Source organism: Cyanistes caeruleus, chromosome 1 (genome assembly GCF_971803275.1).
Source record: "Cyanistes caeruleus chromosome 1, bCyaCae1.hap1.1, whole genome shotgun sequence".
Lineage (NCBI taxonomy): Eukaryota > Metazoa > Chordata > Aves > Passeriformes > Paridae > Cyanistes > Cyanistes caeruleus.
The window spans coordinates 142,878,557-142,903,866 of NC_141701.1; the positions used below are offsets into that span (position 1 = coordinate 142,878,557).

At 38.3% G+C, this 25,310-nt stretch overlaps 1 protein-coding gene across 16 annotated transcripts in view; it reads left to right on the forward strand.

Moving 5' to 3' along the window:
* DIP2C (DIP2 acetate--CoA ligase C (putative)) overlaps window positions 1-25,310 on the forward strand; it is a 308,352-nt gene that overhangs the window by 184,713 nt on the left and 98,329 nt on the right. For 13 of the 16 annotated variants that reach the window (XM_086864758.1, XM_086864692.1, XM_086864706.1 and 10 more), the window contains 5 exons: window positions 9,688-9,813; window positions 10,639-10,848; window positions 16,960-17,091; window positions 18,452-18,571; window positions 19,491-19,688. In XM_086864758.1, coding sequence (XP_086720884.1) covers window positions 9,688-9,813; window positions 10,639-10,848; window positions 16,960-17,091; window positions 18,452-18,571; window positions 19,491-19,688 — 786 coding nt within the window. The remainder of the gene's footprint in view (window positions 1-9,687; window positions 9,814-10,638; window positions 10,849-16,959; window positions 17,092-18,451; window positions 18,572-19,490; window positions 19,689-25,310) is intronic. The other 3 variants (XM_086864699.1, XM_086864719.1, XM_086864725.1) reach the window with 1 other exon arrangement.

A 25,310-nucleotide genomic window follows, 5' to 3' on the forward strand; every position in this document is an offset into this window, starting at 1 on the left:
ATGGCAGTTAGGAATGAGAGAACATTCCCTGTAGACCCAAGTCCTAGAGATGCTGGCACCAGACCTTTGGTAGCTGAGCTGCTCTGCTCTAGGAGCTTCAGTACCTGCCTCACCATGTATTTGTTCTCATTTACCATGAGGTAGGTGTGTGCATGAACCCTAACAAAAGTTGGTGACATTTTGTGTCTTTACATCTTACCTCATGGTGATTTGAAATACATAGGTAATGTATATTTTGTGGTTTTGAAAGGACATTCAAAATCTTGCTCTGCAATCCTGCCAGAACCGATAAAAAATAATTACACTATGATACTATGAGAGTTGTGCATGCTAAAGGATGAAATGGGAAGATGAGAGGTATCATTTTTACTGAACCCTCATAATTTAGCATTTCTCCAAAGAATAAGGAGGAAGGAAAATATGTTTAATGTGCTATGTATTAGAATGGGACTGCACAGAAATGTTCATGTGACTGATCATAAAGCAAATAATATTTTAACTCTAAATGTGAGTGAGGGTCACTTGTAGAAGTTAATTTGAAATCATTAACCTGGCTGTAAACAGACTTATTTAGAAATTAATTAATCTCTTATCTGATTTAGCTTGCTTACAAGTTGCATACAACTCAATTAAGACAAAAAAGAAGTTGAAGAAAAATGCTAGCAAATATGTAATTTATATGACCACATCCTTGCTTTTGACCCAGCAGAAGAAATTTGTGAGGATAAATATAGAACTCTTGAGAAAAATTATTTGAGGATCTCCAGAGAGAAAGAAATATGAAGACAGTTTAGTTCAGATTGCATAGTAAGGGGGCCTGAGATGAGGTCACTGTGTGAAGCTGACTTCCAGATTGCATTACAAATGGGATAATAAATAAATGGAGGGATGGAAATTATTAGTGGGAGACCTGCACATTGGGGTTTTGTTTCACTTATGAGTGAGTAGAGTTAATACAATTTTAAAACTCAGAGTTTTGAGAAAAACATTTTAAAATTAACTTTATAATAATACCTGAAGAATCCAAATTAAAGCAAAAACTATACATTTCAGCAAAACCAGCAGTGGAGTCAGATAGAGTTCAATCTGTTGGTTTTGTGTTCTGTTTCCAGCATGTGAGCTCTGTATTTTGCAGCCTGCCCATACAGCTTTCCCAGCCACGTGTTCAGCTTCTCTCTTCCTTCTACCCAGAATTATGGATTACTGCTGTGCCAGCCAAAGTGGGAGATGACAGCCATACTTCTCTTCCTTGGAGTTTAGCTTTCTGACTGAATGAGAACATGCCAAGTATCTGGTTTGTGCATGTGTGCAGCAGGTGGGGATGGAAGATGCTCAGGAGGTGCTCAGCATTGGCTGAAGGATGCACAGCCTTTCGTGGAGTGCATGGAGCAGCTTCCTGCACCAGTGGGGCTTATTGGCTGCAGCATCCTTGAAAAGCCCAGCCTTTCCCAGTGGCACATTCATGGCAGTGCACATCTTTTCTAAACCACTGACTTTTAACTCCCAAAAATGGTACAGATAACAAAATTCAGCCTCAAATTCATGAAGAGACAGCAGAAGTTTCCCTTGCGTGTCTATGTATTCCCAGTTCCCAGTAGAGCCAGAGGTCTAGTATATAGAGCTTAAATATCCCACAGATTGAAACTTGCACACATAAGTTGTTTTATGGAAGGTAAGCAACAGTTTATTTCTGTTAGTAACCTCCACAGCCCTCCTATAAATGAGAGTTATCTTAGACCAGCTGTTCTTGCATTCAATTGTGTGTTGACTGTTGTGAGTGCCATATTTCAGAATTAATAGCACACCTGCTACCAGATGGAGAGAAATTAGGTGTCACACTGTTTGGGCCATGTGCTTTCCTATCTTAATATCCAGAGAGATTGTGTATTCTGAAACTGCTTCACCCCCAGCATCACCCCCAGCAAAGATCTGTTATTATTAGGACTCACTTTCACATTCCCAGGGGTGAGATGATTTTCAAGGGACTGATTTGTGTTGGATGAACACAGCAATTTTTATGAAATCACTTGTCCTGTATCTGCCTGAAAATAACTCAGTGCTGTCAGTCCAGGACAACCAAAAGATAAAACCCAACTGTAAGCTGTTCTGATGTTGGCACATTTACCATGTTTCACCCTATTTAGTATGTCCTGATTGCATTTCCAATAAATGTAGCTACCAAGTTATCTCTATTCAGAGTATTTACAGGCCACTTATTAAGAAATGAATTCTCCATGTATCCTTTGTTTCCATGGTAGCTCTAACAAAGGTCTGATTAAACTCAGAAGCAACTTCTGTGCTTTTAACTACTAGTTTCCTGTAAGACAGCAATTAACCTTCTCTCTGTATAATTACTTAGCATACAGTTGCTATACTTATCTTGTTGTCTTATCGAGAATTTTCAGCCAAAATTCACCTTTGATAATGCTATTTTCATATAGTATCAGCTGTTTCTCTGTAATATGTAGGAATTGTTTTGATTATTCTGTTGTACTGTGTTGATGCAGCAGAAAATGCCCTTCTTCCATTGCCTCCTCTGTCTGTTCTTCCAGCTGCTTTCCTTGATGCCATCCCAGATGCTTGCTTCCCTATGACAGAGATTTATTTGTGGTTTTACTTATTTGTTAAATGTCTGACTTCAGGGCTGATCCTCTACTGCAATATAAACAAGACATAACTATGTATTATATGCACCTAAATAACCTCTAATTAAAAAACCTTTGGCATTCTCAACTCATTAGAGCAGAGCATCAGCCTTCTTGATCTTAATAATCTGCCATTCTCTGAGTGAGTTAGCTGTGTTTGAGGGCTATCTTCTAACAAGCAAGGAGTCTAAACCTTCTCAGTCCTTAGGCCTGTCTTACTCCCAGTAGTGTCATCCATCATGTTACCAGGAATTGGCTACTAATGCAAAGGAATAAAGGTTGTTTCCAGTGGCTAGCTCAAAACAAGGGGGGAAAAAAAAATGACAAAAAGAGCTCAGGGGAGAGGAATGAGAGGAATTACATGAGGCAGAAGGAAGAAACAGGAGAGATGGATGAATTCAGATCACAACTAGGTTTGTCTCCAGGCAGTTTTATTCTTCTAAGGATATGTCCCCTGAAAGGAGGGATGGAAGAAGAACCATTACCTCACAACAGGCAAACCAGGCTGCGGAAGCTGGTACGGACTCTGTTAGGTAATTCTGCATCTGTACAGAAAAAATTAGGCAACAGCTTGTTTTTTCATATTTGTGTTTCTTAAACAGCTGGTGATTGCATATGAAGGTTTTATAATTCCTGAAAAACTGAAAATGTGAGCAAAACCAGAAGAAGGAATGTATTTTAGCAGAAACAGATTCTAAAATCTTGATTCTAGCAATGCACAACTCCCATCTACAGCCAGTCTAATTTCTTGTCTTAAAAAGAGACAGGGCTGCATGGTAAATGAGATGTAGGAGAGCTACTTGACACACCACTGCAAGACCTGATTTAAGTACAAAGGAGATAATGTTTTTCTTTTGTGTGCTGAGGCATTTTATGCAAGGGCTGTGAGGAACAGTTTTATAATGTGGAATTTTTTCAGTGTAGCTGTTGCTTGCTGTGGGAGGAGCACCCTGTTCTGTGATCCATGCAGAACTAATACCCAGATCCCTGATCTCTGAGGAGTTACTGCTTTACTTACAGTATTTTGAGTGTTTGACATGCCTGTGGAGCAAATGCAGCTAATATTGAATAAAGGAAGCTGCTGGGGCAAGTTAAACTTACATAGAGAAAAAACCCTAATAAGCCCTCCACCTTGAGGAACAATGCAACTGTGATTTCTTGAATAGGTTTTTGTTCTTTTGAAAAAGAAGATCTGAAGAAAAAGGAGCAAGTTCATTCTGCTAAAATCTGCAAAGGTCTTCAGGAGGACTTGGAATTTGCAGCACATTTCAGATGTCTCAGTTGCAATTCAGAGCTTTGAAGGACACTCTCTGGCCCAAATAAGGAATGGAGCACCCCTGTTCATGGGGTGTAAGGGGTAAGGTGAGTCAGGATAATGCTGCATGCCAGATGAGAATGCACTCTTTGGAAGAGAGCTCTTCTAGCAGCTGTAGAGAAACACAAGATGCTGCAGCAGGGCTCCATATGTGGAGCAGGAAATGGCTGGCCTTGTTCATCACACAGCAATTGTTTTTTGCTTCGGGAAAGGAAGACTGATTTGCTTGTGGAGACAGCTGAGCCTAGATGGATCATACATACTGTCTTCCCCAAAGGAAATGACTAGGAGAGGGCAGCTTGTCATAGAGGGAGGTCTCCACTCGTTCTAAGTGTGCATATATTTGTGCAAGGAGGAGAGAAAGTATGTTCCCCAAAAAAGGCTTCATGAAAACTTTCCAAGAAACTTGTACTATCCCAGAGCCAGTTAAAACCATCCAGCTTGACTGCTGACTAAATCAAAATTTATAGTGTTCCCCACAAAAAAGATTTTAGGTCATCAACAGTATATGGAATAAATGGTTGAAGAACACTGTGAACAAGGAGTCAAAAGTATCAGCAGTTTGAAACTAGCAGTGCTTATTTCTGTATTTCTGGGCATTACTATTTGACCTTTGACCACTGCCCACCTATCAGCAGTTAATACAGCTATCTCCCTAACATCTTCTCTCACTCAGTTACCCTGTTTGAGAAAGGTGTCCATATCAAGCTGCTTCTGTGCAGCTGTTTTAGTGGGGTTGGCTTTTTTTCCTAAGCCTTTCCAGTTAAGCCAGGAGCACACCATTGTGCCAAGTTATGAGATAAATCAGATGAAAGGAGTGACTTCACTAAGCAGAGCACCTCCCAGGAAGGCTGGACAATTCATCCTGCTAATGGCATGAGGAATTTGCAACAGTTGAGTTTCTGGTTATGGAGCTCGTTGGCCAAAGCCATAGGTCATCACTCTGGAAGTCTGAACTTGCAGATCCTCATAAAACTGTGCCAGTTTTAATATCTCTGCCCTTTGTTTTGAGACCTCATCACTTGTATAATAACAGATCATTAGCTCTTTGAAAGGAAACTTTCTCTCTACCACCTGCTTGTTTTTACAGTTCCACTTCCTTTCTATTTCACTTACTGACTTTATTCCCAAAAGCATGCTTGCCCTTTCTATCCTGTCATAGAAAGTAAAGGAAGAGAGTAAACAAGTAAAAATGCTTGAATGCAACAGGGAAAAGACTGGGGACAGAGCTGTTGTGTCTGCAGTTTGCAGCCCATAAGAAATATGTCAGGTTGAATGCTGAGCACCAGGTTGATTGGTGTTAAACAACAAGCACAAGTTAAAAAGTGAGCTTTCCCAAGCTTGTTGCTTTGCTCTTTCCCATTTATTGATTCTTTGAGTCCAGACACACAAATTGGGTTCAATGTGTACTTGGCCAAGATAGAACAGTGGAGGACAATAGCATGTAAGTTACTATGCCTTAGTTCCTACTGCTGTAGAGAGAGGTAATGATATTTTATTCTATGCTCTAGATTTTCTGTGAAGACATTCTTGTGGAAAAGGCAGATGGGAAGAGTAAAATTATATTTTTTCCTATAGGAAAAGGGTCAGGATCTGGAGTAATTTTTTCAGCTATAACACTGTAGTTAGAATGTCACATGAAAGAACATTTTGCCTAAAAGCATGATTTTTCCACTTAGAGATTGGACTTTCTCAGAAGGCTTGAGTGCAATTACATCAAATATATTATTTCTGTTTGAAACTGTATCAGAAGTTGATAGTAGGTGAGAAATTACAGCAAGCAACAGTAGACAGAAGAAGTGTTCTTTTCATGATGTTTTTTTTTAATGCAGGCATTTCTGTGTGTTGTTTCTGGACCAAGTTTTCATACTTGAACCTTTTTTTTTCCGGAAAAATTAATGAGAAATCTGTGTTTTCTAGCAATATTCTATTGTAGTATGATGAATTCAGTTAGTATGAGCATTGCAGGGTAGCCTGAGACGGAATTCAGACACTTTTGTCAGACCTGTAACACAGGGGCATCATCCTACCAGAGATGGCTTGAAATTCTAATGTGATGTTCCTGATGATGCTGTGTGTGATGTGTGGAGAATACAAACTGCTTTGTGATGAGGGGATTTGGGGGGATAGCAGTTTCCTGTCCCCAAGGAACTTGCTTATGTCTTTGCACTTTGTCCTGACGTGCATCACAAATGTGTTTTCCTTTCTTAAGAGAACAGGGAGGGTCCAGTTCCTCTTGTATAAATTCCTATTGCAAGTCTTCTTGTATTTTTTCAGTAGCTGTTAGGGACAGCTTTGAGGAAGCAGTAAATTATATACAGTATAATGGACACCCATCTTTGACCAAGGTAAACGGAATGAGCTGCCACACTCCTGTTTAAATTCATGAGAAGCAGATTACCAGGGGTAGTAGTGATGAATATATGTTTCAACTTGGATTTAAATCCATGCTTCACAGAAGTACAATAAAAGATTATTAGTTGCATTTTGGTTAACATTCCTTGTGCTACATAAGCAAGGTTGGTTTGCAGACCAGAAAAGCAAAGCTAAAACCTAGAGAAAAGCGAAGTATGTGTATGCAGAGTGCATATCTGAAGCTGATATTTGTTGGGAACTAACCTCATTGCTGTGTCTGTCTTGCTGTGGTTGCAGGGTAGATACTGTAATCCATGAGTAGCTCTCAAGTGTAATTCTGAAGTATCAGTCTGGCTTTCCCTCACCTCTCTGGTTTCTCAGTACACTGGGTCTTGGTCTTGAGGCATGAAGGGCTTGAAGGCTGTTCATTAGTGTAACTGAGTCCCACTCTGTACAATATTGTCAGACAGATTAAGAGCCTCTTTAAAACCCACCAATAGGCTCTCATTCAAAAGACCATACAATCTATATAGGTTGTTACTCATGCTTTACCTAATCCTTAGCCATTCTTTATATGCCTAGAGAAATTTTGTTTAGCCAAGAGATTTATTCCTGAGAGAGAACATTGTGAAAAGATTTTTCACCCAAGCTTGACTGTTTATGCTGCATTTTATTCCTCTCACCCTAAAACCCTGTAAACTCTTGTTGATGGTCCCTGGATCATCTCTGGATTATCTGTCCTCAGCATTTTCTAGACATGTGTCCTGGGGTTTTTGGTAGCTTCCATAGTCTGAGTAATGCCTTCTAAATATTTGAGCTTTCAGGCTGGGCTGGGAGCAGGTGTACATGTTCCTTCTTCCCAGTCAGCTTCCCTCTTTTTTATTCAGAGTTTCTTGTCTTTAACATTGTTTATCTTTCCTGTGAGGTTTTGAGTTTGTTTCCTTTTAGCAATCTATAGTGTGGTTTATTCCATGGTAGCCCATTACAAATAAACATATCAAGAATGTGCCTTATTGAGAAAACAATTCAATTCCTAGATTCCTGTGGACTCATTTGAAAATTAAAACCCTGCAGAGTGTTTTTAATTAAGCTGATGAGTCTACTTTCTTATATCAAAACAACATCAAAAAAGAAATCAAAGAATTCACAAGTTCTGATTCAGTGTCCAGCTGTCACTAAGCATTTTAATGATTTTCTGTCTCCTTTAAAAAATTTTGGCAGAATTTCTTCTCCTCCTGACACAGTTAAAAAACAATCCTATGTACAATAATTATGAATAGTCCTTCCTGTGTTGATCAGCAAAATTCATTTTCTTCCAAAATTTTTTATTTTTCCAAAAATTGCTGTAGAGTATTGGTTCGTTGAGCTTTTGTAAAGGGAAAGCTCTTTTTTTTTACTACTTGATATTCTAATTGGTATTCTTTGAAGGAAAACCAAGAATTTCCCCTCTTTAACAGATAAGAAACTATTAGGTAGCATGTTCAGTCCTGTGTACCTTATTGACACCGGTGTGAAGCGAGCAGGTAGGAATTTATCTTGGGGTCATGCTGTTAGGTAAGACTGACATTGTTTATTTTCACAGTCTGATACCTTTCCCATAAATTTTCTGATACTTTTCACATAAACTTTTCATCAGTTTATAATTATAAGAAAAACCTTAAACTTTCTGCTTAAAAATAATGACTTGGCAGGAGAGAAATTGTTCTCTGGGTTGATGATAACATTGGTCTTCCTTCATTTTGGTCCATCAGCTGCATGGCTCTTTTATCTTTTGAGAATGGTTTTCTAGCTTTGCTGTTTGCTTTTCTTTGCTGATATTCTTATCCTATATATGTTTTAAAACAAAAGAAAAGAAAACAACTCACAGAAGCAGCTGTTAATGTTCTTTTTCTTACTCTTCCCTGTTGTACTTCTACTGAGAGGTGCTTAAACCCTGGCAGAAGATAGGAAACACCATTATTGGAAATGAGACACTGCAGCTTATCAGCAGTTTATCAGCTAATGCTTCTAGTCATCCTTCCAGGTTGTTACACACAAATTACTTACATAAATCTGATTCAACCAACACTTCTTTAAATAAGGATATATATATGTATATATACATACACTCTTGCCTTTCCTGTTGCTTTTCTTGGAGCACATTGCCTGTTCAAAGCTGCCACCATGTCCGTGGGGAGTAGGATAATGACAGCGTGCTGCCAGCCCAGCCTGTGAGGGTGGTCTTTGGTCTTCCAGGAGATGCAGCAGAAGTAGAATCACTCTGGATTAGACCTGATTCACTGTGCTTCTGATCCACAAATGGGAAAAACTAAACTATGCACACAAATTGCTGTATTTTCTACAGCTGATCAGTAGCAACTGGTTAAAAGGCAAGATGTCAGATGTTATATGCCAATATATGCCAAATTCTTTACAGACAAAGATCTCCTGCTGGCTGCTATGTCTTTTGCATACATTTACCCCATGTGAGTCTTGTCCCAAATCCATAGAAATATGCAGACAATCAGTACAAGGTAGTAAACTAAAGGCAGACTTATTTCAATATGTAGTTATGGTAGTAATTAAAAAATTAACAAATAACAAAGTCATTACCAAAAGGACACAGCTATTAGACATGATAAATGGCCTTTTTCAAATTTTGGGAGGCAGGCAGCTATAAATACTGGGAAAGATAGAGAAGCTGTTCACCTCCCCAAGGAGAAGGGATCTGTGTGGTACTGTGGAGTGGGCTGGTGTGAGCTGTGTGCAGCACCTGCCTGCAAAGCACCAGATCTGTGCTTAGGGTGGTTTTTTTCCTCATTCCACCTCAGGCCAGCCCTACATAGTACTTATTTTTCTGTGAATAATGCCAAGTGACAGCGCCAGGAAAAGGATTTGGGAATGAGGGACCTGTTGCCATTTCTGTTGAGGCATTTTACATTCCTTTTGCCCTTCAAGCAAATGTTCCTGTTCACTTACTCTGTGTGACTTTTGTGTAAATTGGAAGCTTTATCCATTTAAAAAATGGACAATGTTAATACACCACAGTTCCACTGAAAACAGCAATGGTCACTGAAGTAGCAGCTCCTGGTTAAACAGAGGTTTGCTCTGGGGAAGTGATGTTCTTGCTCTTCAAATACTGCAGCATTGTTCTGGGAATATCATACAGCTCAAAGGGCTTGTTTGTTAGTACAGCACTTTTCACTGTAGCTGCTTTTTCTACAGTGAGGAGATCTGCAGTTCCTCTGAGATCCTGTGTGTTCCTGGCCTCCCATCACGGGATGTGCCTTGTCAGCCCAGCTGGCACATGCACGAGTCTGTGCCAGGTGTGCTGGATGCACAGGGAACAGCTCCTTTCTGTCTAACTCTGGCTTCAAACCTCTTTCCTTCCAGATGTCCACACAGAAGCAGTGCAGGCAGCCCTTGCTAAACATAAAGAAAGGAAAATGGCAGTCCCCATGCCCTCAAAACGACGTTCATTGGTGGTGCAAACATCAATGGATGCCTACACACCTCCAGGTGAGTATCTCTCTATTTTTATGAGACTTTTAAAAGTGGTTCTTTGTGCTGCTATGAACTGCAAATCTGTCAGCATAGATAGTAATGGAAATGTCATTTGATGCACACTGAGCTTAACTGAGGTATGTTTGAAGGGAAGGTGAACTGAGTAGTGGAAAAGTCAACAGGGACAGTTCACATGATTGCTTTGCCCTTGGTGATAACTTAGCTTGCACTGGTCCTTTTGGACTTACAAGGACCTAGTTATGGCCAGCTTGTCATATTTTATGGTAGCCAAAGTTCCTTTCAGTTTTCTGGTTTATTCCATAACAATGTAATGTAACATTGTCTTAGCATTTAGTTGTGCCATTCCTTTTCAAGTTTATCTGCTCTTTTATCTACTACACTGTGAAAATACCCCGTATCTCTTGCTTCTCATGGTCTCTGAGTCCAGCTGAGACCCCCATTTCACTGAAGATTGGACTTTGTACAATTGGAAAAGTGTCTCACAGACTTTGTGGAGTGAGCTTGGGAAAGTTTTTTTTTATATCCTCTGCTGGCTGGAGATCTTCAGAAGGTTCTGTGTTTTACATTGTAAAGGAAGACTTTAATTATCTTTTTTTTTGTACAGTAATACACGTGCCATAACCTTAGAGCAGGAGAGGTGCATAGTTATCAACTGACTTGTTTCAGGGCTTTCAGTACTGTACCTTTCTCATTATGTTTGCCTACCTTCCTGAGATTTTCTTAATGGCACTTTCTTGAGATTTTTGGTATGAATATGAGTTATTTCTAATAAGAAAACCCTGGAGCACTGCAAGTTAACAAGCTGTTTTTAATTACCAGATACTTCTTCTGGTTCAGAAGATGAAGGCTCCGTACAGGGCGACTCCCAGGGAACTCCCACCTCAAGCCAGGGGAGTATAAACATGGAACATTGGATCAGTCAAGCGATCCATGGTTCCACCACATCAACCACTTCCTCCTCCTCAACACAAAGTGGAGGCAGTGGAGCTGCACACAGACTAGCTGATGTTATGGCTCAAACACATATAGGTCAGTATACAGATGTCTTTATTGTGTCCAGTTTAACATGAATTTTGACTCTCATTCAGCTGATGCCGCTATATGAAGTCTTACAGAAGTCTTTCCTGTGCTTCTTCTTTGATTTTTAATATTTATATATATTACATGGAGGAATAGTCCTATGTTCCTGTTTCAAGAGAGGAAAAAAATAGCACTTTAGATTTGGGGGTAAGCTTATGTTGTGACAAATCGGATCTAGCTGTTGGTTACCAAATACCTTAAAATGTACAGTTGCATGATTTTCATTACTTGGCACTATAAAGGTCTCTGTAGAATTCATCAGTAAGGAAAATCAGTGCATGCATCATTAGGGATTGCTTGCATATGAGTTTCCCCCACTGCTGCACCACTTTTAATTACATAGCTTGAGTGATTTTTGATAATTCTGTTAACAATAGACTTCTTAAACATATTTTTTTCTGCCCTTAATTGAATTTAGAATGCTTGAACTGGGATATCTAGTGATTATACTCCGTGGGAGAGATCATTATATAGCATCAGAGAATGGAGCTGTTATTATTAATGGTTTGTTTATTTCCTTTGGAAAGATCCTAGGAAGTCAAAGCTTTCTTTCCATTAGGGCTAAGCTTCACAGACATTATTTCTGAATGTTGTGCCATTGACACTGGTCTTTATTAACATGAGGCAGTTATTTGATTGGATATGTGGAAAGCAACTCTTGGTTTCCGTTCACTCTTCAGCTGCTTATCATACAAGGCCTTTGCTTTGGGTATGTTCTTGCTGGGCTCTGTATTTTGGGCTCTTGCTGAAAACTGTTGCAGTCTTTGTTGGAGTAGATAAAGTGATCATACTGCTGTCTTTCTGCAGTTTTGTGTGACTGTTCTTCACCTGATGTTTCCTTTTCAAGTATATGTAATCAGATATATGAAAGCATCTTCAGAGCTCCTGATTTTATGTACTGGATTGGGAATACAAATCCCTTGGTTTTTGCTATGAGTATAGCTTGATGTAACACCTGTATTTTCACATCATGATCTGGAACTGCTGAATTGCAGTCACGGGAAGAACTTGTATTGTATTCATAAATTCATGCTAAATGAATGCTTAGAACCTGGTTTTAGAAACACATACATTTGGAACACATTAATCATTGCATTTGATTATTTTCTGTGACTTCATCTTGAAATGCTACAGGAAATTATAGCATAGAGAATTAAATTTATCCAAACTCTGAAAGGTTGCATTACTCACACACAAAGTCTTAATGTGTCTTTAAATATAGCTTCTTTATAATTTGACATTTTAGTTATTTTAAATCTGGCACAGTAAATCTTTTATAATTGCTGAGTTTGTGGTAAATAATACAGCATTTATGGAGCTAAATTAAGATGGCACTATTCTTCACAAGAGGGAAACTACTATTTCTTATGCGTGTTTTATTGTGCCTTGACTAGAAGGATGTTGCCTTTGAAGGAAGCAGTTGAGCTTACCTCAGTGTATGCATATTTTCATTTATTCTGACAATAAGATGCCTTAAATTGCATCTCTTCTTGGACAATAGTTGAGGTGTAGTAATGTAAAGGTCATTTGGGCACAAAATATGAGTGATGAGACTGGGACCTTACGGTTGTCATCAGTCATTGCTAAAATCACTGGAAATGTAAGAGAAGCTGCACAGTTGATAACTGTAATATGTATTCTTCATGGGGGTGAGCTGCATTCTTTAAGAATTTGAAATTAAATTGCTGTTCTGTTTCTTTCCCATCCAAGAAGGTTGATTTTGCATTTAAATGTATTCTAAGAGGTAATAGATTTGAAGTATCTACAGAAAGCCTGATTCTTTCCAAGGCAGTGGGCCAGTGATGGTAGATGAAAAATAATCTTTGTTTAGGAGAGAAGACGAGGGAGAAGAGTAATCCTGTTCCTTAAGGCTCCTCAGCCACCAGAGACAGTTTGTTGTTGGTCATAAAGAACGTATGTTACCATGGCTCGATGTTTGTTTGGTCCAGGGAATTATTCTCCAGAGACAGACCAGCCTTCAAGAGAGAAATTAACTGTATATATGTAAGGCCATATTCTGAAGGTGCCAATTTTGATAAATACAAATTCAAGGTGCAATGGGGATGACCTTAATGATAACCCAAAAAAGCCCTCCCTTCTGATATCCTCTAGGATTTTACTTCCAGAGTGCATTACAGAATGAAAGGGAGATTATTTTCAGTTTGAGTATACTAATGCAGTCCTGAAAAGGGATTTGATAAAAAGCTATGGCTATAATATAATTAGTTATCTTTGTGAATCTTTTGGATAATTTGCATAAACTATTATATGCTTTTAATGTTATACTGTTCATTTAATTTGACTGCTGCTTTATTGTGGCCAAAGTTCTAGTTTGGGATAGATATAATTTAAATATTTATTCTCGGCTTTAAGATGTTCAGGAGTCTGCATTAAGCTATAGACAAAACCTTTACTTCAGCATAGGTTGTAATAAAAATCACAGTGTTGTAATACTTGATACTTTTTGTAATACTGTCTTCAGTAATTCTTGAGTTTAGAGGTCAAACCACTGAAATCTGTAAAAAATATCTGATGTTCTGACTGTTTGTTGGGTGAGTACTGTGCACATTTCTAAGATCTTCAAGCTTTCTTGTTTTGGTATTACATAGTTTGAATTTCTTTGTATATAAAAACCAGGGACAGAAAGCACACCCCAAAGCTCACAAAGGTCATGCAGTGAAAATTACACAAGGCTTCCCTATCTTTGTAAATCTATATAAAATTAATCATCTCACTTCAAAGTTTTGATCCTATAGGTGCATTTGATGTTTCTTTCATATGCTTCAAATATGTTTCTGTTTGAAAATCAAAGGCCTCTATCCACATTAAAGACTACATAGATTGCTAATCAAATAAATAGAAAACCATGTGCCATAAGCATGGCTGATAGTTTTCAGACAACTTGGAAATTCTTGTGTTCTGAGGGGGACTGTTAATTTATACAGGAGACTAGTTTAATGTCACCTGGACATCAATACAAGAAAAATCCAGCTAATGGAAAAAGCTGTATCTCTGACTCTGGATTTCTCTTTCCTGACAACCAGAAGAGACAGCTTATTTGGGAGTAAAAGCTGCATTTTCTTCAAGTACAGTGTTGCAGGAATGCTTTTTGAGTTCCTGGAGACTTTTCAAATACCTGGTGCTTATGTGAGCTTCCAAACCTCCACTGAAAGTATTCCTCCACTACTTTGCTTCTCCTCAGACATGGGGCTTAGTCAGTGCACGTGCTTTATCCCTGCATGAATGTGCTCTGCTCTTTTGGAACTTTCTGATCGTCATGAAATGGGATAAATGATGTTGCTCCAGTGGCAGAAATGAAGGGAGCCTTAACTGGAAACAGCTGTTCTGTCTGTGATCTCCTAATGCAAGGATATTGGAAGAGATGGGAATAGGTGGTGACTCAAATATGTATGTTTGATGGAGGAAGTGCTTTGAAGTCATGCAGCTGTCAGTTTCTACTTTTTAGTGAACAGATGTGTCAGGATCATGATTCTTAATGAAACCTCAAACAATTCTTCAAGTTACCTGACATAAGACCAAGCAACTCTCTACAGATTGTGTCCATAGCCAAAGTTTGGATTGACTGTTCTATACAAAAACAAAAAAAAAGGGTGCATTTCACATAACATAACAATTATCTTTTCCTTTAGAAGTCATTGGACCAAATCTTTGTATGATTTTCATTTCTCCAAGCCTGACTGAGATGTTAACTGAGCGAAGATTTGTAAATCTATGAATGGATGAAACTTAGCACTGTAGATACTGCCATGATAAGACATCTGTTAAGCAGATACTATAAAGGAACACATCAAGACAAACCCTCTTTTTCTGGATAAAATATCAGCTGGACAGCCAGAGCACTAGAACTTCTTGACTGAACTGTGGTGGCAACCTTGGGAAGAGAGTTTCTTTAAGGCAACTTCAAGTGCAAATGCTGTTTGTTTAAAAGGAAAGCCTTTTACAAAGGAGCAAGACTCTTGTTTTGTTCTTTCCCCCTGCTCAACACCATGTGTAACAAAGAAGAATTTGGTTTTAAGCATAGAGTTCTGAAGAAAAGCATCCCTGCTCATGTATCTTCTGCCCCATGCATTAAAAAAAAATAAAATAAAATAAAAATCTTTAACTCCACTTCACTTTGCCTTGTAAAGTCTGAAAGATGGAAATACTTCACTGTAAAGATGTAAGCAAATACAGCTCACTTTAAAATTACTTTCTCATGTTAGTAATAGCTGACTAAGTACAATTATTTTCTTAGTCATGATCTGCCATATGCATAGCAAAACTGCATTATAAGTAAAGAGAAAAAGATAAACATCAGCATTTTTTAATTGACTTAGTTATTGGGTAATACAATCACGATCTATAAAAAGCTCTTGCCACTTAACAGGAAAGGGCAAAAAATTGTGCTGAGTCTAAAATAGTTTGTAATGACAAGAAATTTAAAATGAAGACATTATACAAGCAATTACCAGCATAAGCTTCATTGTTCGATCTATTGTACTTCAGTTGGTCACTTATAGCACAATAGAAGGTGTTTGTTTCAATAAAATTGTAACAATGGATGTGATCAGAAACAAAAGCTCCGACTGGACACTTATAGAATGTTAGATATTTTTGAGTTGCTCAATAAAAGCCATTTCATGTTTTCCTCAACAAGATAATATGATTGGGTGATAGGATTGAGCCCTTACGATGTTCATGAATATAAACATTAAATAACAGCTGCAGACATTAATGCCATGTCTTAAATCTGTATGATGATTACCTGTCAAATGCTACCTTTAAATGAGAGTATGCAAAATAAGCATCTATTAGCATCCTTTTCCTGTATGTGTAGCAAAAACAATTAAGTTTTCTGTGTTGATGGTGCATAAATTTGGGACTGAATGCACAAGAATCACAGTGTTTCAAAGTTCAAAACTCAGAAATGACAGTGCTTTATAATTATATTTGAGATTAAATTTACTGTAGAAGTTGGTGTTCTAGTTCTTAGAGTACCATAATGCTTAAAGATAAGGTTAAGTATAAAGCACATCTTCAAAACAGTATTGGAACACAATGACATTTTTCCTGAATTTTTGCATTTCGAAAGACTCTTACCCTATTGTTAAATAGAATACATTTCTCTTCACTTCCATGGCAGCAGAATGAAGACCTGCCTTCTTTTGTAACTTAGAGGCTGCTGGGGATCATTTATGTCATTTGAAAGAAATGTTGTTATTTGCTTGTGGCATTTATCTCCATCTAATCTAATGTGAATAAAAACCTGAAAAAATTTATGGGACAACCTATGAAAAGAGTACAAATATGTAGGAAATACAGACTCAGACTTGAAAACATGGGAAGACAAACTGTGGTAGCATGCTGAGTTATCAGGCCATGAAAGAGAAAGATTATCTCTGTGGAATTGTTCAGCAGTGCTGGCATGAGTCAGACCAAATCGTGTTTGCCTTCTGGAAGGCAAGGCTTTGTTATGCGGAAGAATTGAAATATCTCTGTCTAAAAATAGTAGACAAGCAAGTGTCCATGATGAATGCAAAGTTCATGTTTCTTTACATTTTATTTCTTGCTTCTGGTTTCCAAACCTGCTATGATTGACTTCTTTCCTTTCTTAACTAAAACTGACATATTCAAAATACAGAGGTTATAAAAGTGATATGCATTGGCACTTGCAAGTGATTGACAACATGCTGTGTTCTTTTTACTTAGAAAAACTAACACAATAATCCATGAGAAGTGTATTTGTCTGGGTCTTTTCTATTTGCAGATGTCCACAAGCTTTAAGTAAAATCAGATGTCAGTGGAGAGCCTACAACCTAATTCTATAATTCTTTTAGCCTATTGCTTATGTGATTGCAGATATACAGCCCTGTTTTAATCAGTGCAAACTTTATTTACTAAAATTATATTACACATTATAGTTCAGTATAATAATTTTGTGCATTAACTCCTGTTCATATGCTGGGGAAAAAACCCTCAAATCCCTTTCCTCTGCCTTTTGCTTTTCTATCCTTTGACATTAGAGGTACACGGTTAAACCTTTTAACTTACTTTTCACAGAAAATCATTCTGCCCCTCCAGATGTTACCACTTACACCTCAGAACACTCAATACAAGTAGAAAGACCACAAGGATCAACGGCACGGGTGGCACCAAAGTATGGCAATGCTGAGCTGATGGAGACTGGTGATGGTATGTCACAAAGCAGAACCGGGGTTATTTTGAGTATCCTGACCTTTTTAGTGGTTACTGTATGCATCTGCTCTTGTTTTTTGGGTGTTCTTCGTGGGCTTTTCCCCAGGCACTTTCATGTGTAAACACAAAGTTTCAGCACCTTTACAGTTCTAAAATAATGAATAATATCAATGAAGATAACATAGGGAAATATTTCTTAATCAGCAGAGCTGACTCCCCATAGAAACTGTTTGGCAAAAACTCCCAGAGAATCTCTTTAGATTTGCCATTATCATGCTGCCTGGTTACAGCTAGTCTGTTTTTTTAAAAGGCAAAGAATGTAACATGCTAGGATGGCTACAGCTTGAAAATTGACATGTTTGAAGTTTTATTCTCTGAGATTTTTTTTGATTTTTTTTTTTGAAAAACAGTTATTTGTAAACCCTTCCTTATTTACTGCTCCTCTTTTCTTAAAACTTACCAAATAATATTTCAGCCAGCATGGAATTGTTGACCAAGTGTACTGCATCTAAACTTAGTAGCTTCAGCTCTGAATACCACTTGGTAAAAGCTTTGGAGCCAACCTTATGGAAGGGTAAGAATTTGAAATTCCTGCAATGCAGTGACAGAAATCTATTAGCTCAGGAACAGATGACATGCACATTGGAGAGGTTTTACACTCAACTAGAGAAAAGCAAGGGGGAAGTGATTGATGGGACTATATTATAAGAATGCCCCTTGCCCAGGCTGCCACTCAGAGCTGTGTTTTCCAAAGTGCTGTATGGGCAAGCATGCTCTCTTTGGAGATTGCTGGCTGGTGGAATTGATTGGCTGTAGGGATGTTCAGAGAGTACAGGGGCATGCTGAAGTAATACAAAGACATGGATCATATTTAAGATGGGTACTGGACAGATGTCCCCTGCAGTGTAAAAATAACCCAGAATAAACGATGGGGCAGAGCCTATTACCCACACTCCTCACCAGGCTGCAGTCTAGTCAGACAATATTGGTATGGCCAATGATCATGGGGAGGGCCAGCACTGTTTTTCTCACTGGCCATTGCTGAGGCAATTTTCTCAGGGTACTGACATTTGCTGTAGGGACATTTTTTCCACTGCACTTCTCTCCCTCAGTCTGTGTGCTGTTCCCCCTCTAATTTTGCAACCTTGCTCTGACATTGTTGTATTGGTTTTATTTACCTTAGTCTTCATTGTTCCTTTTTGCTTATATGTTTTGATGTTAAATACTTGAGTCACGGTATGGCATGAAACTGTAGTTGTGGTGGCCTTGCAGTCCTCGACTTTTTCTTACCCCACTTGACATCTGGTGGGTGCAGTGTAGCTGTCGACTGATGTCTCCATTGATCCCTGTCCTGCAGGAGTACCAGTGAGCAGCAGAGTGTCAGCAAAGATTCAGCAGCTGGTCAATACACTAAAACGGCCCAAACGACCACCATTACGAGAGTTCTTTGTAGATGACTTTGAGGAATTGTTAGAAGGTAAAATGACTGTTTTTCAAAAGGTTTGGGGATCGCTTATTGAAACTCTGTAAAATGTTTATCTCCTACGTTGACTTTCTAGAAAGCCAAGTAAGCCCTCCCTGTACTGGCAAGTACCAAAAAACCATTGGTGTTCAGTGGAAACTGCTGCTAGAAAGCTTGGACATAATGCTGTGGAGTCAAAAATGTCCCTTGTTTGCTCAGCTCCTGGTTCTGCTTGCAAAGAAATTACAGAAGACAGTGTAGGGAAGAAAGTGAGAGCATTCATTGCTTTGGAACACCAATAAAAGAAAATCTGTTAGTGAGGAAGTATATTAAATGTTTTACACATCCTTTGTGTAACAGTGAAGTATGAAAAATTAACTAAATGTAAAATAGAAACAAAGATAAAGTCAATAAATGGAGCTTATTTTTAAAAAGACAATTTCTTCTTAAAATTAAGATTTGACAGGATGTGGAAATTTAAATAGTCTTCACAGGAATTTATAAGAAAACATGTAACAGAACATGACTTAAATCAATCTGTTACTTGTTAAGCTACATTTTTGTCAGTAGTTCTGCAGTTCATCTCATTACTGCATTTTTTCCAGGAAAAAGTAATCTCCATCTCTCTTTAGAAATAAATAAAGGTTTACTATTTTGAAGATAAATATATGCATGCTGCCTCAGCAGTTTCTTTCCCTTCTTGTAGAACTAGTGCAAGAGCAAGGACTTTTCATTCCTGAGGTGCATAAATTGCTTTATCTGTGTTAAAGTTAAAAGTAAATTATTCTGTTACATTCCCTGTTGCTTCTCAATACCTTCTTCTATGTTACTGTTTTCAGAACATTTTGCAAAGGTAACTTATTCTCTTGATTACACAGGTGTACACAAGGTATAGAATTTACATGGTAACTGTATATCTTTTCATAATCATAAGTTCAACAGCCAGATCCAAACCAGCCAAAGCCAGAAGGAGCTCAGATGTTGGCTATGCGTGGGGAACAATTAGGTGTGGTTACAAACTGGCCGCCTTCCCTGGAAGCAGCCTTGCAGCGATGGGGGACCATCTCACCAAAAGCTCCTTGCCTAACCACTATGGATACCAATGGAAAACCACTGTATATTCTCACTTATGGTGAGTACTCTTTGAATTATTTGTGTTTTTATGTGTTCTGTTCAGTGTGTGTAGTAAATGGCGTAGAGTGAAAAAAGCCTTGTAATGATATACCTGTTCCATTTGTGAGTAGGGTAAGACAACTCTGAAGCTCTTGATGTCTGAGTTGCTGAGATGTTATAGTGTGATTTATTTCAGACAGAGGAAAAGAGCTGAGTAGATACACCCATGGAATAACAGATTATAAATTGAAACCACCTTTTAAATAGAAATGTGTCCGAGGTCAGATTTGCCTGAAGATTAATGTCCAAATCCATTGCCCTTGGATATCATCCAGGCTTTGTTCTGCAAAAGCCTAACCTGGTCTACAAAATTCATCAGCTTCCTCAAGAAGTTAATAGGATTTTTTCTCTTGTTTTACTGACATTGTAGTGTGATTTGAATTATTTCTCCTGATGGGTTAGTTGTACAACTAGCAAATGTACCCCCTTGAAATAGGTTTGCCAGGATATATTTTAGTGTGACCTTTGCTATGTTCATGTAGTTCAATGTGTACTGCCTGACAATGTATTGCAACCAAGAAAGGCCAAATACAAATAAGCATAAGGATATCTCTGACAAATAGCTCCCATATTACTTCTAATTTTGAGATGTTCAGGGGACATTTGGGAGATGTTCAAAGGAATTTATTATGAATGTCAGATTTTGCAAGCAAGTTGGAACATTTCTGTGTGCTATTGATATGGATATAAAAATTATTTTGCTTTTTTTATTTCTACCTTCTCAGGGACTTGGAGTTCTGTGCAGAGAATGTTGTTCCATGCTGTGATATAGAGGTCTGTCTGTTTTGTTCAGGGCTGAGCATTCATATCCATTCATGAGTCAGACTCAGTGATGGTCTCTGGCCAAAAAGTTGTCTGCTGCAAGTTTGGCACTGCAAACACAGTTAAAGGCTTTCAAAGCATAAGAGAACCTCTGCAACTGAGGGTCATGCAAGAAACATTTTCCCTTCAGGTACTTCAGAGTTAAGAAGTGACTTAATTTCAGGGGCAAACATATGATTCAACATTGATGAATGTTCTTCTTCCTTAAGGACATTTACTTGAAAGTAGGGAAGAATTTTAAAGTTTGCAATTACATGTTTGCAGAAGTCATGTCTCTACCAAATGCCCTAAATAAATTGGACAGGAAAGGAAATTAAGCTGTTACTGAGAATCAGACCATTTTTCTGAATTTGGGATTCTGTCCAGAGAGTCTGAGCACATGTCCTGCTTTGCCTGAGGCTGTAGGGTGAACAAATCAACCCGAGGAACATATCTGCTTGGCTCATGGAGCCACCTAGCCTGCTTCTCTGTTCTAAAATAATTCTTTCCTCTTCTGCGTTGTCTGAATCTTGAGAAAAGTAAGACTAAAATTTATGGTTTTGCACCTTTCATTTGGCAGCACTTTGGGATGTGGTTTTCCTGTTGCCTTTTAGTAGTTTCCTGAGGTCAGAAAAAAAACCTGATCTTTTTTTTTTCTTTTTTTTTTTTTTTGTCTTCTTTTTATAGATAAAAGAAATTACAATCCAAACAATTTCATAGATTTGCTGAATTCTTCTCTGCCAGGTGCATTTCATGCTGATATTCTTTTTCATAGGAATTGTTCATTCACTATTCCATAGTAGTTTCCTTAAATGAAAACTGCTTTGGAAATGTCATTAACAATACAGCCACCTGCCATTTCACTGGTAACTTTATGAATGATTTTTCTATAGCTAGTCCACCTCCTCTGCCTGCAATATTTTCTAGCAATTGCAGGCACAGCAGTTTTTAACTTGAAAATTAATAGACATTAAGCCTCAAAATCATTAAAGACACTCCTACTCATGACTTTTTACCCTTGTGCATAGTTCCACTGGCCCTGGTAGTAATAAACTTTTGAAAGATGAGCTTAGCCACAGTCCTACCACATGGTATTAACGTGACACTCAATTTCCTCATGTGCTTGCTATGACCAGGTGTCTAAAATTTTAACTATCAACCCTGATGATTTTTAGTAGCCTCTAGTTTGTACTCCACAGTTATTTTCAAGTTTTTTGTCAATTTAAGGAAATGCCAGGAAGTTTAGTATATTTCACAAATATTCATGAATTTTAAGAATAATTCTAATTTTCCAGAGTTTTGGTTTTTGAGATGCTGTCATCACTTGCACTTCCTCTTAAATTTTTTTATTTCTATGTACTGTTTTTGCTTCAGTCTCTTCTCACACCACCTTGTCTTCGTGGAAATCCTCTTCCTTTATCCACCAACCTTCCAGTTAGGAGGTGGCTTCTCTTTGATGTCTTTGGATTTAATTCTCAGTTTTTCTGTTCCTGCGTGGGTGAATTGCAGGTTTGCCTGCTTATTCCACACTTTTTCCACCTTTCCAAGATGATTTCCAGGAGTGTCTCTGTATATATCAGCTAGATCAAGGCCCATCTTGAGCAGGAGTTCTAATGCTCCTAGCACCAAGTACATATTACCTCCTCTTTAGTGGATTGTTGTAGACAATACTGCCTTCCCATCCATCTCTTGGGCTCTAACTAGAGTACCATACACAGCCCAGACATTTGTTTCTTTCTTCATTTTTCAGACATTCTGAGTCCAAACCTTGCAGGTTGTTTCAGGAGGAAATCTTTTCAAATTGAGGCCTTTTGTTGCATCTGCTTTGTGAAATCTCATCCCATCTGTGACCTTGGTCTCGATTTTTACATCAGGCTCTCTTCTGGCCCTGAAGAGTGCTGGCCTCTTGCATCAATCCAGGATGCTTTCCTATTTGCCCTTGGTGGTCTTGCATGCTGAAAAGGAGCTCTGAGAGTCCATAAAATTCGACTTCTCCAAAGTCCTCCTGACAACTCCTTGGCTGTCCCTTCCAGAGACACCTTTGAGGGCTCAGACCAGAGGCCAAGCTATGCTCTGCCGTGGCAGGCAGTGGTGGATCAGTGTTGCAGGGACCACCTTGTGTGATATACTGGCATGGATTTCTGCCCCTCAGGGTGCTGATGTGGATATGTGTTAGTGTGGCTTTGGGTGGTGAGTGGTCTAGATTGTGAAGGGCTTCTGGACTAGAAGGGGAACAGCTCAAATAAGTTGTTCTTCCAGCTGTTGCTTAAAATAATTGCTGCCCTCCCATTTCTCTGCAGGAGTTCATCAAATTTGTAATGCCTTGTATCTCCTGTCTTTTTCAGCATGTTTTTTGAGCTTCTTGTCTTCATAGCATGTCAGGACTGGATTTTTCCACATGTCTCAGATTACTTTAGATATAATAAATGTCTGCAATTGCAGACTTGATCCTTTTTTTCAAGCAAGTGTTTGAAGCGGTTTGCCTCAGCTCTTGAAGTTCTTCTCAGTACCCCAGCTGTAATCTTTATTTAATGTACTCAAAACTCTTAAATTCTTTCTGCTGAATGAAACACTATGAATATTACTTATTTCTCAAATATTTTGTTCCTCTGGGAACTTGTTTAAGTGGAGAACATCTTAGTTATTCTCAATCCCTTTATAAATCAAATCACTGAATATGCATAAATTGAAATGTCTGAGATATGGGAAGGAAATACGTCTTTATCAGGTTTTATGAGAGTCTGAACTCTGACTAGAAAAGACAATTTCTGGCTCAGACAAAGTTAATCAGAGTAGTGAGGCATCTGGCTTGGACATTAATAATGAAGCGCTTGGTGATTTCTTAGAGGAGAAACTTGAATAAAGGACAATTAAATCCTATATAGTTCTTATGATATCAGCAGACCTACTTTTCTTACTTAAAGTGACTCTTCTAAGGAGAACCAGAAAGGCTGGAGAAAAAGTAAAGGGTTGAAAGTACTTTAGCAATGTACAAGTTTTGAGCCTTCTTCTTATAACCATTGTTAAAAACAACAAAATGAGTACCAGTTAAATTTGTCTGAGTCAAATAATCTAATTTCCTTTATCTAACACTATCTGTAATCATATTTTTTAAAACCATTTTCAGTAGCTCTGATGTAGTACTTCCCACATCAGATGCCTGATAGAGACAGTAAGGCTCATAAAAAAAGTAGATGTGACTCTCTGGGCAGAGGACTATTTCTTCCATTTGGATTCTGTGGAGAAGGAAATGCTTGGCCAATGGCATTTGTTTGCAAATTAATTGCTGATTTTAAAAATAACTTTAAGCAACTGTAAACATTTTGGAGCCAAAGAGATCCTGCCTCAGCAGAGCTGATGTTGCTCATACTAGAGATATCCTGGCATACCTTAAAGGTAACAACAGACCAAAAATAGCCAACCCCAAGCCATTCTGCACCTGGTGTGCAATGTGCACCCTTTCCTAACCTTTCTGTGAGAATATCCTAGACAAGGAATTATCAGCAGGAGAGAGACAGATTCAAGATGCTTCTGACCAAGTAGCTGCACAACCTTACCTCTGAAATAACTCAGAACTCACAGAAGTATGAATAGTCATGGTTTAAATCCCCAGATAGATATTACTCTTATGATTGTTGAGTACTTTAAACCTTTATTTCTTTAGTAAAAAGACTGAAAATTGCTGTATTATATGATTCAGACTTCAATATCAAGCACTGTAATTAGCAAGGTTGCCTCTATTCTGACTGTGTCTGGAGTCTTTCATTCTCTGCAACAGAACATTTTTGTTCTTTTTCTTTGGATTTTTTATCCCAAAAACCAACAATTTCATTTTATGTTTAGGCTGGATCTAAAGAGTTCATGAAGAAAGGATTACCAGAATAGTAAAGCTGCAACTATTACTTTGCAAAGCAAAAGAAAAGCCCCTTTACCTGCATAGCATTAGGAAGTTTGCCATTTACACTAGATTAAATAAATGCTCTTGTTTCTATTTAATACAAGGAATGTTCTACTGTGGTATTGAGAAAATGAATATTTGACAAAATTATTTGCAGTTAAACTTTGGCAGTCTCGCAGTTGCTGTGCACAGAGATTGGTAAGCAACTACTGGTTTGGTTTTGTTGAGTTAGTGCTGTGTGGTTCTGAAAAGTGTCCTGAAGATGATTAGGAAATTCAGTGTGGTTTCTTTTCTGCGTTTTCTCCCTGATACAGCTTTTCTATTAAAACCTTCTTTACATTCAACACAAACAATTAGTCCTTTTACAGGTTTGGAAAGGAAGAGGAAGGGGATTTACCTCATTGTCATGTGGAAAACACCTAATTTTTGTTAACAGATCCTTTTTTGTGTGTTTTTTAACACTTTGTGTTTTCCTTTACCTTCATAATGGGTTGCTTAACCAGACGGGACAGGGTATTATCTGCTTTCTCTTGCTAAATTTTATTGCCATCTGAGTAGTCTTAAAAAAAAAGATGACTGAATAAAAAAACATATAATTTCTGCTGTAGAGTTTATACTGCTCAATTAAATCAAAACCCCAGTGGCAGGAGAAAAAGGACTAGCTCCACATGGGTGCTAAGAGTGTTTGTCACAGCTGCCAGAAGGCGAGATGCCGTTTTCCATCCTGTCCTGCTGAGCATTTCTGCACATGTGATGTCTGCCGGATATGGCTCGGATTCGCAGGCAGAGTGGTGCTTGCTGTTACTCACTGGACAGTGGGAACTCTCTGCTCAGTTTGCAAGTGTGTGAAGAACCTGAAAGCCCTCCCTGCAGAAGCGTGCT